The 14,150-nt window shown below is 41.2% G+C and overlaps 1 protein-coding gene across 1 annotated transcript in view; it reads right to left on the bottom strand.

Moving 5' to 3' along the window:
• Positions 1 to 431: 431 nt before the first annotated feature.
• ndst1a (N-deacetylase/N-sulfotransferase (heparan glucosaminyl) 1a) overlaps positions 432 to 14,150 on the bottom strand; it is a 47,944-nt gene continuing 34,225 nt past the window's right edge. Inside the window, exons 3-15 of the mRNA XM_020645303.3 lie at positions 12,720 to 13,202; positions 11,888 to 11,975; positions 11,422 to 11,576; positions 8,910 to 9,095; positions 7,673 to 7,801; positions 5,950 to 6,132; positions 5,445 to 5,541; positions 5,058 to 5,181; positions 3,807 to 3,981; positions 3,538 to 3,708; positions 3,047 to 3,156; positions 2,446 to 2,548; positions 432 to 2,332 (exon numbers count right to left, since the gene is read on the bottom strand). Coding sequence (XP_020500959.1) covers positions 2,213 to 2,332; positions 2,446 to 2,548; positions 3,047 to 3,156; positions 3,538 to 3,708; positions 3,807 to 3,981; positions 5,058 to 5,181; positions 5,445 to 5,541; positions 5,950 to 6,132; positions 7,673 to 7,801; positions 8,910 to 9,095; positions 11,422 to 11,576; positions 11,888 to 11,975; positions 12,720 to 13,202 — 2,124 coding nt within the window. The 3' untranslated portion in view covers positions 432 to 2,212. The remainder of the gene's footprint in view (positions 2,333 to 2,445; positions 2,549 to 3,046; positions 3,157 to 3,537; positions 3,709 to 3,806; positions 3,982 to 5,057; positions 5,182 to 5,444; positions 5,542 to 5,949; positions 6,133 to 7,672; positions 7,802 to 8,909; positions 9,096 to 11,421; positions 11,577 to 11,887; positions 11,976 to 12,719; positions 13,203 to 14,150) is intronic.

Raw genomic sequence — 14,150 nt, 5'->3', positions numbered from 1 at the left:
TTTTTAAGTGCAACACCTGTCTGACTGGTCACATTCCTTAAATCATGAGAAATAAAAGCACCCCTTAAGGAAGCTGTAATGCCAGGAAAACACACTCTCGTTGTTTAACTCTTCAGGGCAAATGGCCTTGGCTCCGTCTGTGTGTGCATAAATATAGTAATTTTTCTGATCTTCAGTACTTCATGTTTCTTTTGAAGAAAAGTAAAACACATCTAACTTTACTAAATTTATCGAAACAGAACAATACCTGAAGTGAAACCAAAAGTACAAACCATCTTTTTTCTCACTTCTTTAAAAGGCAAACAAAGATTTTACAGAAATCTCCGCACTGCACTAAAACCCTCAACACGCTTTGACTCTTTAAAGAGACACAAAAGTAAATGAAACAAACAACCAAGTCTACTTATAAAGGAGGGAAAAAAGAATCCATCTACTGAAAAATACAGTGGTGTTTTATTTGCAAATTAAAAAGCACCGACAATATTAGTTACACTGTAAAAATTATTGACAACAATTACAAATCTTTATCATACAGTCCAGGAGATTAGTACCATCATTGCTGTTATGTGTTATCACTTAATACTTTATATGGAGAGACTCAGTACCTGTGTACAATAGTTGGCAGTGAGAGGAAAAACAATCGTAGCGACACACCTCCGCACAATGAACTGATCCAAACTCCCCTCAGCACAGCACTGACATTTCACACTACAGGAATGGGCCGATGGAGAGTGTAAACCCAAACACATTCAATAATTTAGGTCTACTGAAGGTTGCGTTTTATGTACATTACAAAGTCAGGAAATAAGAGGACCAACATGTGCATTGTTATTACATCAGAACATTGTACAAAACTATTGCAGTAAGAGCAGCTTTTTGTTATCTATGCCTGACATCTAGTTGCAGTGATAACACCTTGACGTCTGGATGCTCTCTCCGGGCCTACCGTTGGTTTTCCTGGCAACCTCATTTTTCACCCCAGAGACAGCCTTTATCCCCCCTCCCCACCAAGAACTCAACTTGTAACTGAAATTAAACAAAATATAAGACAAAATATACAGTTTTGACAAAAAAAACAAAAAAACAAGATAACCCAATGGTGAAAAATTATTTGAAATGCACAATCTTGTCCTGTACACTTTGATTCTCACAGACCAGAGTGTTCAGTTGAACATACAGTAGCTAGCTTATGATCTTCTTCACAGATTGTAGTAGGATCCATGTCGGTAGTGTGCTTTCCAGTAACCTGTATGTTCAGAATTAATGCTCGCTTGAGTGCCTTAAATATTGTGCTTTCAACGTCTTTTCTACAGTTCCTGCTTCAGCCAGTTGGATGGTCATGAAACTGACCATAGAGGAGGCCGAGCAGGTCGAGAATCACAAAGCAGGTCTACTGTACACCTTTTTTTATATGAGAAAAATTAGCTAAGATGTTTAGTTTTGGTACATTCTACATTAATGCATTGCCATCAGCATTATAAAAACGTTAAAAACAATCTGAGTAAGGAAAATGAAAAAAAAAAAGAAAGAAAAAGAAATGAAAAAAAGAAGAACCCTCAAAAGTCCCTGTGGTGATATTTTAAATGAAGATTCTGTCCTGGCACTTGTAAATGCAATAACTAGATTCTACCAAGGCTTATTGAGTAAGGCTACGACATGCAGCCTGAGTCAAGACTCCAGATGTCTCGTTCTCTACTTAAATCAAAGGCATCTAAAGCCAATGTCTCTCTGTCAACCATGCTGCCGTCAATGTAGTCAATGTAAATGCTTGTTTTTAATCCAAACAGCACATCTCATACGTGGAGACTCAGGTCATGTGTTCTTCTACTCCGCCTGTGTCTCCAAATTGTTCTTCCTCTTTGATTTTCAAGATGAAATCCATGCAAAGAAGATGAGATTGAATCAAGGAGAGCAAAGGCTGATTATCAAACACTGAGGGATGCTGCAGTGCATCACTGAGCCTTTTCCTTCTTCCACAGGACACAGTGGAGGCCATCATTGTGGTCCTGGTTTGTCCTGCAGGGGAGTGACAGCATCTGAAAGCCCAGGGAGCTACTGACATCACCATCCACTGTTGTCTTGTTTGTGTGGGAAGATCACAGTTAGGTTTAAACTCTGTAAAAACTGCAAGGGATCTTCAACGTGTCAGTGTCTCCCAGCAGGCTGAGCGGAGGTTCATTACATGGAGCTCTGATCTCCCCCTGTGGTGCTGCTACCTGGTGTGGACCAGCTCCTCTCTGAGCCAGCTGGGCAGCGGCTGACCCATCCTGTAGAGCAGCTTGGACAGCTCAATGTTGTGATCCCTGTAGTAATCCCTGAGGAACCCCTGGGACTGCAGGAAATTAAAAATGTTCGTTGAAAATGCACAACAACACAAAACAGAAATAAAACAACAGTCAATAAAATGTCAGCAGTTTCTAAAAGCACAAGTCGGTCTGATCTTACCTCAGTGTTCATGTCAGGGTACCTGCGCCCTTTACTCTTTCCCAAACACTTGGTCTTTCCTCCCTCCAGCAGCTGACACCAGAAGCCTTTCTTAGGGTCAAACCTGTAAATAATAGACATATACACAAATTGATTGTAAATAACAGAGTACTTGAGGGATACAGAGGATTCAAGTGGGCTTTATTGTCAGTTTGGAACATGTGGTACATGAATGGGAATCCAATAGTGCCTGCAGGAAGCTGGCAGGAATCTAGGGGAACATGCAACAACGGTACACAAATTTTTAACCAAAGAGCAATAAACTATTTAAAAAGGGAAAAGCAAAAAACCAATAAGATTTAAGATTTTACAATAGTTGGTTTCTTCAACAAAACAAACAGAAACTTCCACTCCTACTCTAGCAGAATGAGTACACTACATGTAACATAAACCTACTAGTTTGAAACCAGTTTGGTCACCATGACATGTGGTGAAAAGAGAATGGTGTATGTAAGCTGTGAAAAAAAACTCATATGGCCTGTGGATTCTCAAATTATGAGTCACTGTAAGAATCAATCAGGAACTTAGAGAGTGAAAGATTTCAGTACAGGAAGATACTCACGCTAGGATCTTGTGGTAGTTGATGACGTTGGCCAGGCCCAAATATTTCTGGATTTTATCCATGATGGAAGCAGGCTCAGTCTTCAACATTTGCCCATCCAGGACCAACAACTGGGGAGGACACGCACAGTACCAATTGTCATTCATGTCAAAAAATAGCCTGAAGGGGCATTTATTTATCTATTTTTCTGACACTCTGCTAGAACTGAGATTGATTGTTTCATAACAGAAATGAAGACTGTCATATTAGCTGACAGATTTGTTCTCAGCGCTCTTACAGCCTGTAAGGACTTTTCAAAGTAAACAAGCCCTCAAACCCCCAAACCTTGTCTCAAGAAAAAAAAAACCTGCATAACGTGTGATTTACTCAGAGGGGAATGGTCTTGCAGTCGTGACTTGAGACAACTTTGTAGGTCTGAGAAATGTAACCCTGTTGTTGGTAGATTCGCTGCATGCTGCCCATCACTTTGTGAATGAATGCACACACTTTACCTGGCTGGAGTGGTAAAAGTTTAGCCAGCGCTCCAGGTGGACTGCGTACCAGCCTGGAACCAGACAGCGATTCTGGAGGACCCGTAGTCTGACCGGAGAATCGTGGCCTGCCGTGATGACATCGTGGAAGGAGTATTTTAACGCCACCGGGTCATCATGGGCTCTTTGGTGCTGCGGGGTAGGCAGAGAAATGAGCAAATGAGTCTCTAAAATATATTATCTTTAAAAAAAGGTGCTCATTCAGATAATTACCATTTTATCGCTCTCACCTGGTACCAAGAGTAGGCCCTGTCTGCTGGGTTGATGAGAATGGTGATGATCTTGGCTTTGGGCAGAAGAGCCGCAGCCCTCTGAGCAGCCACCTCAGAGTCAAAGTAGTTGGCACTCTTCTCAAAGTAGTAGTCTGAACTGGTGTTGGAGGGCAGAGGGAAGTACTCCATGTACCTGATGCACAGCACAAAACATGCAAAGTGTTACAAGCAGCTGTAGTTGATCTGGTTCAATTTGCTCTACGGAGATACGGATGATTTCTCTGCATGCTGTGTGGGTGGTCGGCCATGTGCAACGGCTTATCACTTCAGAGAAACACACCAACAACACGGTAAAATGCTAATATTTGGGTAGTGCGCTCACATCAGTGGGAAGGGTGCCAAGTAAATGATGAGCTGTGATGCACCAAGCTTCTTGTTGATGCACGTTTTAAATCATTTAACTCTACAAAGACATAAATCACTGAAAGCACTAAGTAAGTAAGATTGTATTTCTGGACTGCTCTTGAAGATTTAACTGATGAAGGAATCTGTGGTTGCATGTGGCTTTGGCATCATTTTGCTATTTGGATTCTTGATTTAATTTACATTACCACAGAAGCTGTCCTTGAACATTTAATGGGAAAGTCAGTTACTATTCAATGTTATTTCAAAGTACTATAATACCTGCATTCCTACATACATATATTGGGAAAATTATGTCAGGTTGAGAAGCTTGCTGTTTAAGGAGATAATATTTATTAGAACTACAACAACCATGACTCCTTGAAACTGTACGGTTCCTTTTTCCTGATCAGTAATGTTTTACCTGAACTTCCCACATTGACTTTATGAGCTGTATTTCTATATTTTTACATGGTTAAAGTTGTAATCTATCAGGACTTAGAACTTCCCCATGAAGAAACATTTTGATCTCATTACACCAGAGTTTCATCATCATCAACATTTATTTCATGTTTTTACACCAGCCACCACTAATGAGTGCCCACAGGAGTTATTGCTTTTTTTGTCTTTTTAATATGGAGATTAGGAATGCTAAATTATTAGGCGTAGAATAAGTTGTTTCAATGCCTAAAATGTTAAAAAGGAGATGATAAGCTCACTAAAATAAAAAAAACAAGAGAACACTAAAGCAAAAAAAACATCAGATCAATGAACAATTAAATCATTTTATGGTGTTGAAAGTTAAAAAAATAAGATATTGCATTCAGCACGCCATCATTACTGATGTTGAACTTTGAGGTTCCTCACCAGTCGATGCCTCTGTGGTAGTTGTGTCCATTGAAGAACTGGATCTCCTCAAAGGTCTCTTTGCTGGGGTAGTTACTGGTCAGGTCAGGGTGCATGCCGAGGAACAGGTACAGAGCAGTTGTCCCTGAGAGAAAGAACAAGTAGTTTAGACTATAAAAATAAATAAATGTAAGGATTAGAATAAGAGGTTTAGGAGAGTGCGACTGACAGGTACAGTAACAATAAATATAGCCATAAAGAATCACAATGAAGTCTGCTAACACTACTCTCAAATAATGAATATAAACCTTGTTGAATTTCAAACAGGACATGACTGCTCATAATCCTCTGATGCAGTCCATTTTAAATTCTTCCTGTAGGGGGTGCTAAAACTCTGCAGCTTCTCACCTGTCTTCTGAGGCCCGATGACAAGCAGTTTGGGGAAGCGGTCACATGTTTTCTCTTTTGACCAGATGTCCTTGTGCCTTTTGTCCTCACAAGGATCCTGTAGCCGCAAAAAGACAAACAATGATCTGTTTTTGAGTATGGTTTGTACAGAATTCTAACAAAAGATGTACATTTAAAACACAAGAGAAAGCAGGTCATCTTTGTTTGTTTTTATCTGTTGGTCAAACACTACTGTAAGCAAAGGAGAGGCTTTTAATATAACATGTTGTCATGGTTAAAAACAGCTGCCTAATCAATGATTGAACAAACTCTTTTTACAAAACTCATTCATATACAAGCTACTTCAGTATAATGTCATATCTAAAGAGATCAAAATCAGCCATGAAGTGTCATTAGCAGCCTATAAAGGTCATGTTAAAATAACATAGGAAGTTATGGTATGGTTCCAAAAAGAGTCAAATGTGTATACAAAGCCATAATAAATCCATCAACATGTGAGTCCTACCTGCCAGAGGGGATCCCTCTCGGAGGGGAACAGGCTGAAGTATTTCTGAGCCAGCTGAACAGGTGGAAGCGTCTGCATCTTCAGGTTGGTCCACGTCTGGACGAACATCATCAGGCTCTTGAAGGTGTACAGGCCGAGGCGATCATTCCCATAGTTGGACAGATGGGTCATGAAGATGCTAATCTGTGAACAGGAAAGAAGAATGTGTACAAATGAGTAATGGGTGTTATAACCTACAACCGGCACACTAGCCTCAGACAAATGTTCCATGTGACGGATTTAGGTAGAGCAGCAATAAGTGTTGGTTTCACTGATTTACAAACAGATAGGGAATGCAGAACTATACACCTGACTTGACTTTGAAATCAATGTTATAGTTTTGTCATATGATGTTCAGTATAATACAATTATAATCTTTTTGTTTTTTTACTGATTGTCAGATTAAATCATAAAATCAACTAAATGATAAAGCAAACCACAAACTCACAAGCATATTCATTTGATTATTCATGAAATCAGACAGTATAATGACTTTTAGCAATCTTATCAGAGAAACTGCTTAATGTCACTATTTCTGCCACATGCTTTTTTTAATTTCAATTTCTGTCCGAGCGTTTGGGACAGAGAGCATAAAGAGGTCCTGAGAACGCCAAGAATACTGTCTGGTACTTCTCTGCAAGATAAAAACACATAGATAGAGAGGAAGCAGACCAAGAATTGCCTTATATATAAAGGTGTACCAGTGTATGAGCCTACGGGTCGCCAAAGTGGGCCATCCAACTCGAGAGTACAAGTCACGTTGGTGAGTCAGAGCGTTACAATTTGTAATGAACCTCAAGGATGCATGGTATGCTGTATCAACCATATTGAGACACTTAGCAGAGGTGTGCATGTACAAAAGATCACCATTATCTAAAACAGGTAAAAAAAAAAAAGTTTCAGCGACAAGATGCTTTTTTACATGTAAAGAAAAACACAATTTGTTTCTAAAATAAAAACCCAATTTTATCCTCAGCTTTTTCACCAGACACAGTACATGTGGTTTAAAGGGAGTCATCAATCAATATACCCAGGTATTTGTAACAGTCTACAACCTCAATCTCCTTTCCATCAACAGTGGAAAGCACAGGTACATTTTGTGACCGGGTCGTTGATCTGGTAAAAAAACATCAGCTTGGTCTTATCTGCATCGTAAAATGAGATCATAACTATAGTTTAAAGTCGGGCATGGAGTTGTGAACCCATCCTGAGAGAGTGTCAGTGATGAGCCACTGCAGACTCCAATAGATTTTGAAGCTTCCCTTTAAAAAAAAAAGAAGAAGCGGCTTTAGCGATGACCACACGACGATTAAATAGTTTGAACAATAAGGGCTCCTTGTTCCAAAAATTTAGGAGGGGACAGACGCTACTGTATTTTGGTTTTACAAAGGCAGACACTGAAAAGAAAGTCCTTATCTGCACTGATCTCATTATAATAAATAACATGTTCCAGATAAGGACATCAAAAGAAACACACTTTTTATCATCTAGTAACAAACCATGGTGAGATTTTAACATTGCGTTTCTCCTCGTATAGAAGAAGCATTCACATATTTGTATAAAAAAAAGAGACGCATAATGCGGACAGTCATTTTCCTGTCCTTCACTTTACATCACAAGTTGAAGGGCTTTCACAGAGTGTGAGGGACAAAAACAGAGCTGTGTCGATGTCAGTCTGACTCACAGGGTTCAGGAGAACTGTGAGGAAGAGTTCTCCTCCGTTGATGAGCTTGTCCAGTTCATTCGGGCTGCCGGGGTAGTCTTTGTAGAAGATGGTGTGTGTGAAAAGACCACACGTCTGCCTGGGCAGCACCTGTGAAATAAACAAATACAAAGTCACAAAGCTGCAAAGAGGAAGAAAAAAAAAAAAATCACAGGCATTAAACTAAAAAATCACAAAGAAATGCGCTCACACACAAAAACACAAACACACAAGCAAAACCTCCACAGAGAGCAGAACTGTCAGCACTCCAGGCAGTTACCCCACACATTGTTTGCTTTCAATAACATTCATATTATGCAGCTCATCTAGCCAAAGCAAACCTCTTATTCACTCTGAGTCTATATGGAAATTCATGGAAATGGGTTTACAGTTTGGAGTGTCAGGGGAACTGAATATCAATCATCAGTAAGCAGTGGAGACTGTCCATTCAGACGGCGCTATCTCAAGGACGAGAACACAGCTCTGAGACCACACAGGCCGGCTGAATGCCAACACTACAAAGGAAACCGGACTGAGGCAGCACTGTTTTCTATCAGCGCTGAAGGTCAACCTGGGAAAGAAATAGATATGATTTTTCCCCCTCTCTTTTGAACTACATGAATATAATCTATTCAACTTTATATCTGCTCTCATAACTTTATTATTGAGTGCTGCCTAGCAGCGTGAAGCTGAAAGGAGTGCAGTTTCTCTGGTTGTTGACATTTTGGTGATTGGTTTTGTGAAGAAACTTGCTATGCCTGAAGTGTCAGTCTCAGTTATGATGCAGAAGGCTGCTAGGAGGTACAACTCAGACGGGTGACTCATGCAAGACCTGACTACATCATCATCATCATCATCTCCCACTCTGTTGAAGGAAACCCAGCTAAACTAATGAGATGATTGCCTTTCTGAGGACTTCTGTGATAAATGAGATTCTGCTCAGCATCTTCAGGGGCAACACTTCGGTGAAGTACAGGAAGAGAGAAAAGGATGGAGAAACTGATGATGGCGAGTCACCATGACAGAAGAATAAAAGAACAGAGGAGAGGTGGAGGGATAATTAATGACTAAAGGATATGTAGATGTAGAAAGAGAACCCTGAAAATGATCACTGGCTAAACAGTAATGGAGTATGAGAAGCCAAGAGGAAAGTAAAGTGGAAAACAATGGGCAGGAAGTAACTCGATAATGAGGCTGCATGGATGTTCAGTGATCTTACACTTATTCCACTGTGGATGAAACCCCGTCGGAAGCGGGCCGGCTTCAGGTGTGGGTATTCCTCTGTGCTGGTCACCTTGATGCCCCACACCTTCTTCCAGGCGTCGTACAGCTGAATGTGGACCGGGTACACGCCAGAGTGGTGAGGTGCTACCGCGTAGCCCATGTTAGTGGGGATCCCGTGTTCCTACAGAGAGAAAAATATATAGTTAAGAAATAGCCTACAGGCACCATACAGGCTGCGTTAAGTTGGTTTGGTTTGGAGCTCAGGGTGCGTGAGCTTTTTTGTTTGTTTGTTTTTTTCTTTTTGGACTATTTAATAGGACAGCTGAAGAGAGACGGTGAATGTTGGGAGGAGAGAGTGGGGTAGACATTCACTAAAGATCCTAGGCCGATCCTGGCCGATGCGTTGAGGTCTGTATCCTCCGTATACGGGTCACCTGCTCTACCAACTTGACGAAGATGGTATTAAAATAAATATGTTCTTGAGTTGCCTGATTTCTTTATACATTTTGGTCTGCTATACTTTACGTCTCAATGTGGTTAAAGATGTCAGCCAAATACATAATAAATACTTTTCCCCTAAGTCTATTTAAATCTAAATGTCTTGACTTGAATCCACCACTTGCTGATCCAAACTGTCTATATGTAAGGAAGGAACTGCTTTACTAATTTAGAACTGATATATAGGATGTTTGATAAGGTGGAGGATTATCCCTTTTAAAGAATTTTTTTTGTCATTTTTGGGCTTATTATGGTTTTATTTTAGAGACAGGACAGTGGAGTCAGTAATCAGTGAGAAAGAGAGTGGAGAATGACATGCGGGCAAAGAGCCAAAGGTCGGATTTGAACCTGGGCCATTCGCCCCCAAATAATTACATTTATATAGTTTGCTGTTAATGCTGCTTATTAAAAAAAAAGCAGAAAACTATTGTACACTTGGAGAACCAGAGGGGTACACTGAATTAGAACAAGAGTGAAAGCAATGCAGTTAGCTGATCTGATCTGTTATTTTAATGTATTTATGCTGCTGCTGCTGCTGCTGCTGCCGCCCAGGTTTGCTTTTTTTTGGGGATTTCTTTGTGTGACTTTGAAGGATGTGAAACTGAATTTCCCCTCTGGGATAAATGAAATTGTTTAAATCTGAAAGCGTTTCATGCTTTTGTTCATCCCTCTTATATTTGAATCGATAATGTTTATTAAGTTTAAATGTGTTGGTAATTGTTCTTGGATGTTTTAACGCTCACATTTCATGTCATGTTAATGTCAAATGTCTCTGACAAAATATTTTTTATTATTAAATTTGTATATAATATCAATAGACTATTAATCATTACAAAAAAAGACTTGTCATTAGGTGAGAGACAGTAAGGTACATTCATTTAAAGCTTCCTTTAATTTTTATTCAATTAAACCACATTACTGACATCACTTTGGTCAACATCTTTTCAGTGATTTTTGTTTATTCATATTTACTCATTACTGTTTTAACTAGTAGCTTTATTGGTAGAGGAGCAGATAGCACATCTTCCTTCCTGTTTCCTGCTCTTCTTACAGCTGTTTCAGATTGCTGACATTGCAAACTTAACATGTTGCTGCCACAGCTTCACATTTAATTTTGTCAACAGGCAAACACACCCCGTCTTTCATCAAGTCTGAGCAAGAGAAAGCACAATGTGTTGGTTACTGAGATTAGCACTGATGGGATTGTCAGAAATTAAAAATGTGTCTACAAATTCATGCAGCCATTTGCTTTTTCTGTCATCGGATCATTTCTAATAGCCAACGTCACTTTTTAAAGTAGGAGCAGTAGGCAGGAGCTCCAAGGTAACCACTCCCACCCTGTCCTCCTGATGTGCAGAAAATGCCTCATGCTGTGCACAGCAAGAAATCTAATCGCTATTATTGATTACCGACTTATTTATCGGAACAGCTTGAGTTTGCTTGGCTGTTCTGTACACTGTGACATCAGTGTCTTGTCTGCTGCATCACTGATGAAGGAGATGTTCAAAAAGTGTTGGCTGTTTTTCAGTAGATCCAGTAGATGTCGCCAAAACAACTCGAGCTGCATTGTTGTGTTAGCATGCCAATGCTAGCGCTCTTTAGTTTGCTCGTAGCTTCACAGTGCATGTAAATTTACACGAAATGACCGTGATCTAAAAACGCAAATAAGCAGTGAGTACAGTATGTTATTCTCGTTTTCTCTAGTCCCTCAATTAAACAACTTTTTTATGCGAGGGGATGAGCCGGCAGGCCGTCCCGTCCATGTAAACACGCTGTAGATACGGCTCAGACAGCATCACTCGGATGTCACACTCATTGTAGACAGTCATGACTCAGAGTTATATACGTCTGACATATTTGATTTCTGCTACATTTAAGTGTAAAAAAAAAATGCATATTCTTGCTTTAAGTATCAAAATCTACCAGGACTTTAAAACATCCAACACCTCTAGTCAGAGTGAAGATTGGGGAACTGAGTTGTGATCGGACCTTAGACCCCTGTGACTCACCATGGCAAACTTCTTGTTGAGCAACATCTGCTCGGCCAGCACAGACTGGTTGTGAAAAAGATGGGGCTGCATGTGGCTCCACATGTGAGGGAACCACCAGAACTCCTTCACGTAGGAGAGCAACAGGTCATCTCCCAGGTCCTCCTCATCAGATCCTGGACAGGAGAGAGAGAGAGAGAGAGAGAGAGAGAGAGAGAGAGGGAAGCAAGGTGTGATTGGAAAATAGGAAATTGAGAGGACAAGAATGGACAAAGACAAAAAAGAGGCAAAGGGGAAATGGGGTCAGAAAGAGAACATTTGAAATATTAAAGCATTTAGGGATATACAATAAAGTCATGGCATTAAAAAAACAGGAAGGGGAGATTGTAACGTCACCCTCTGAAAAATGTTTTGTATTTGACTTCATGCTACAGTCTCTGCTCTAGTTAACAGCAGCACAGTTTCTCTACTCAGGCAAGCATCTTACCAGCGTGAAAGAATTTCCCTGAGAAGCCCAGATTGAAGGTGAAGTTGGGCACATGCGTGCGCAGCTCCTTTTGTGTCTCCAGCAGGGCCTGAAACAGTGGGAGGAAAAGAAGAGTGAGTCAGTGCACGTTGCGCTCATGCTGGTGCACGAGTGCATTAATGAGGAAGCGTGAACACCTCGCATACGCGTGCCCACATACATATTTCATTCTGCAAGTTTCTTTTTTCGGTAAACATCCAACATCCAGTCCCAGTTGCCTCACTCCTCTTTTTCATTCCGTTTGATATTTTCTCTCTCCTCTGATTCGGGTGTTTGTTTCATTTGATCTCAGCGCTGGATTAGACTCGCAGCACACACCCTCTCTCACATTTCTCCATCTTGTCAGGGTGTGATACCATCCTAAAAGCTTGCCGTTTTGCTGCCAGGAGGAGGCCTTGATGCTTTCTTGCATAGTCTTCTCTTCCACCCTCTGCCTCCACATGTGAGGGGGCCTGTTCTGCTCTGAGGGGACGCAGGCACGGAGCTTTTCAACATTCTTTGTATGTCTCTGGGCCCCTGAAATATTCATCGCAGTGGAGCTTGTGTGACAGTATGAGCAGTGGGGCCTGTCAGCTTTGAGCGGCCTACTGGGACGAGCGCATTGAAAAGGAGAAGAGGAGCGAGAAGAAGGGCTTTCTGGTAGACTGGCAGGGGACAGCGCATGCTATGTGTGAGGCAATTTTTATATAATCGTCAAAGGGCTGCTGAAAACACCAGTTTATGAATAAATAAGTGGGTTCAGTTTCTACTCTTACAAACTTTTCTTTACTTTGACACACATGCACAAACTCACCTTTACATCCGGCACCTTCATGCGCGTGCCCTCTTTGCCGACAAAGATGTCATCGATGTCCACTAGGATGTAGCGCTCCAGAGACAACGAGAGCCTCTTCCCTGTCAGAAAGGCCACAGCGTCCACAAAAACCAGCTTGTGCAGCCAGAAGACCAAGTTGTTGCCAAACAGGACCCTCTGAATGCCGTCGTGAAGTCCGAGGTCCTGCACCACCGACGGCAGCAGAGCAGCATTCTGCCCCATGGATGCAATGCTCTCGGCTGATTGGGTTTTGGCCAGCAGCACGGGCTCGTACGTCGAGTGGTTGGACTGGAAAACAGTCCAGTCATCCCCGGGGAGTGGGCCTGGCAGGGGCTGCCCTGATCGAGTGATGAAGAGCAAGGGGGACTTGGGGTTGACGGTGCAGTCCTTCAGACCCAAGTTGGAGTGAAGAAAGAGGGGGAAGCCTTTGAGCTGCGCGCTGAGGAGACTGTTTTCATTGGCCTGATCGACAGAGAGTAGAAAAAGAAACAACTCAGATTCATCATACATGAGAGTGATGAAGACGTATTGGATATAATTCCCTCATTTCTCCACTCACGTGTGAAATAAGGAATGTCAGGCCTACTCAAACGCAAAAGGCATGTGGCAGCTTCTACCTGCTACGCTCAATCTGCTGAACGCTGAGATTGCAGTCAAACTGAATAGCCTCCTGCTGTGCGCTCTAAGATATTAAGACTGAGGGTTCAGTGATTATTCAATGAAATTTCCCCTCCCAAATTCCTCATTCTTCAAATCTCTCACACCTCTATTTCCACAGATAAGCAAGTCATCCTTTTGCCGCACTTTAACTTAAGCTGTACTTCAAATGTCACCACTAAATGTGCTTTGGGATGTTCTGTTTTGTCGACCCTGACTTTCTCTCAGATGTTTAGGGTGTATGTTTAAAAAAAAAAAAAAATTACAATCAGTTTAACTCTTACCTAACGTATGATTTATTAATAATATTATCGCTTTCATTTTGGCCTTGTTAAAGTAAAAATGTATAAAGGTGTAGAGGTAGTAACCTTTTCTTTGTCACAAATAGTGCCTTAAATTATTATCAGGGTATGGGCTTTTAATTCACACATAAATATGGATTTTCTTTGCAGAAATGTAATAAGAAAAACAAAAACTCTACATAATGAAACCTCTTTTCAAGGTCAATAAGACTGGAGAGATGAAACACTTTCTAACAAACTTTTAAATGGGTTTTGGGAGGCTTCAGTCATTCAGATTGATTTCAAGACTGACCATGAATAGAAATCATGTAAAAAGCAAACGATAGGGGGGCACTGGTGGCGCAGTGGTTAGTGCGTGCAACCCATGTATGGAGGCTGTAGTCCTCCAAGCGGGTGGCCCAGGTTCAAATCCGACCTGTGGCTCCTTTCCCGCATGTCATTCCCCACTCTC

This window comes from Labrus bergylta, chromosome 9 (assembly GCF_963930695.1).
Source record: "Labrus bergylta chromosome 9, fLabBer1.1, whole genome shotgun sequence".
NCBI lineage: Eukaryota > Metazoa > Chordata > Actinopteri > Labriformes > Labridae > Labrus > Labrus bergylta.
Note: the sequence above shows the minus strand (reverse complement) of the source record. Positions and strands in the feature narration are given on the sequence as shown.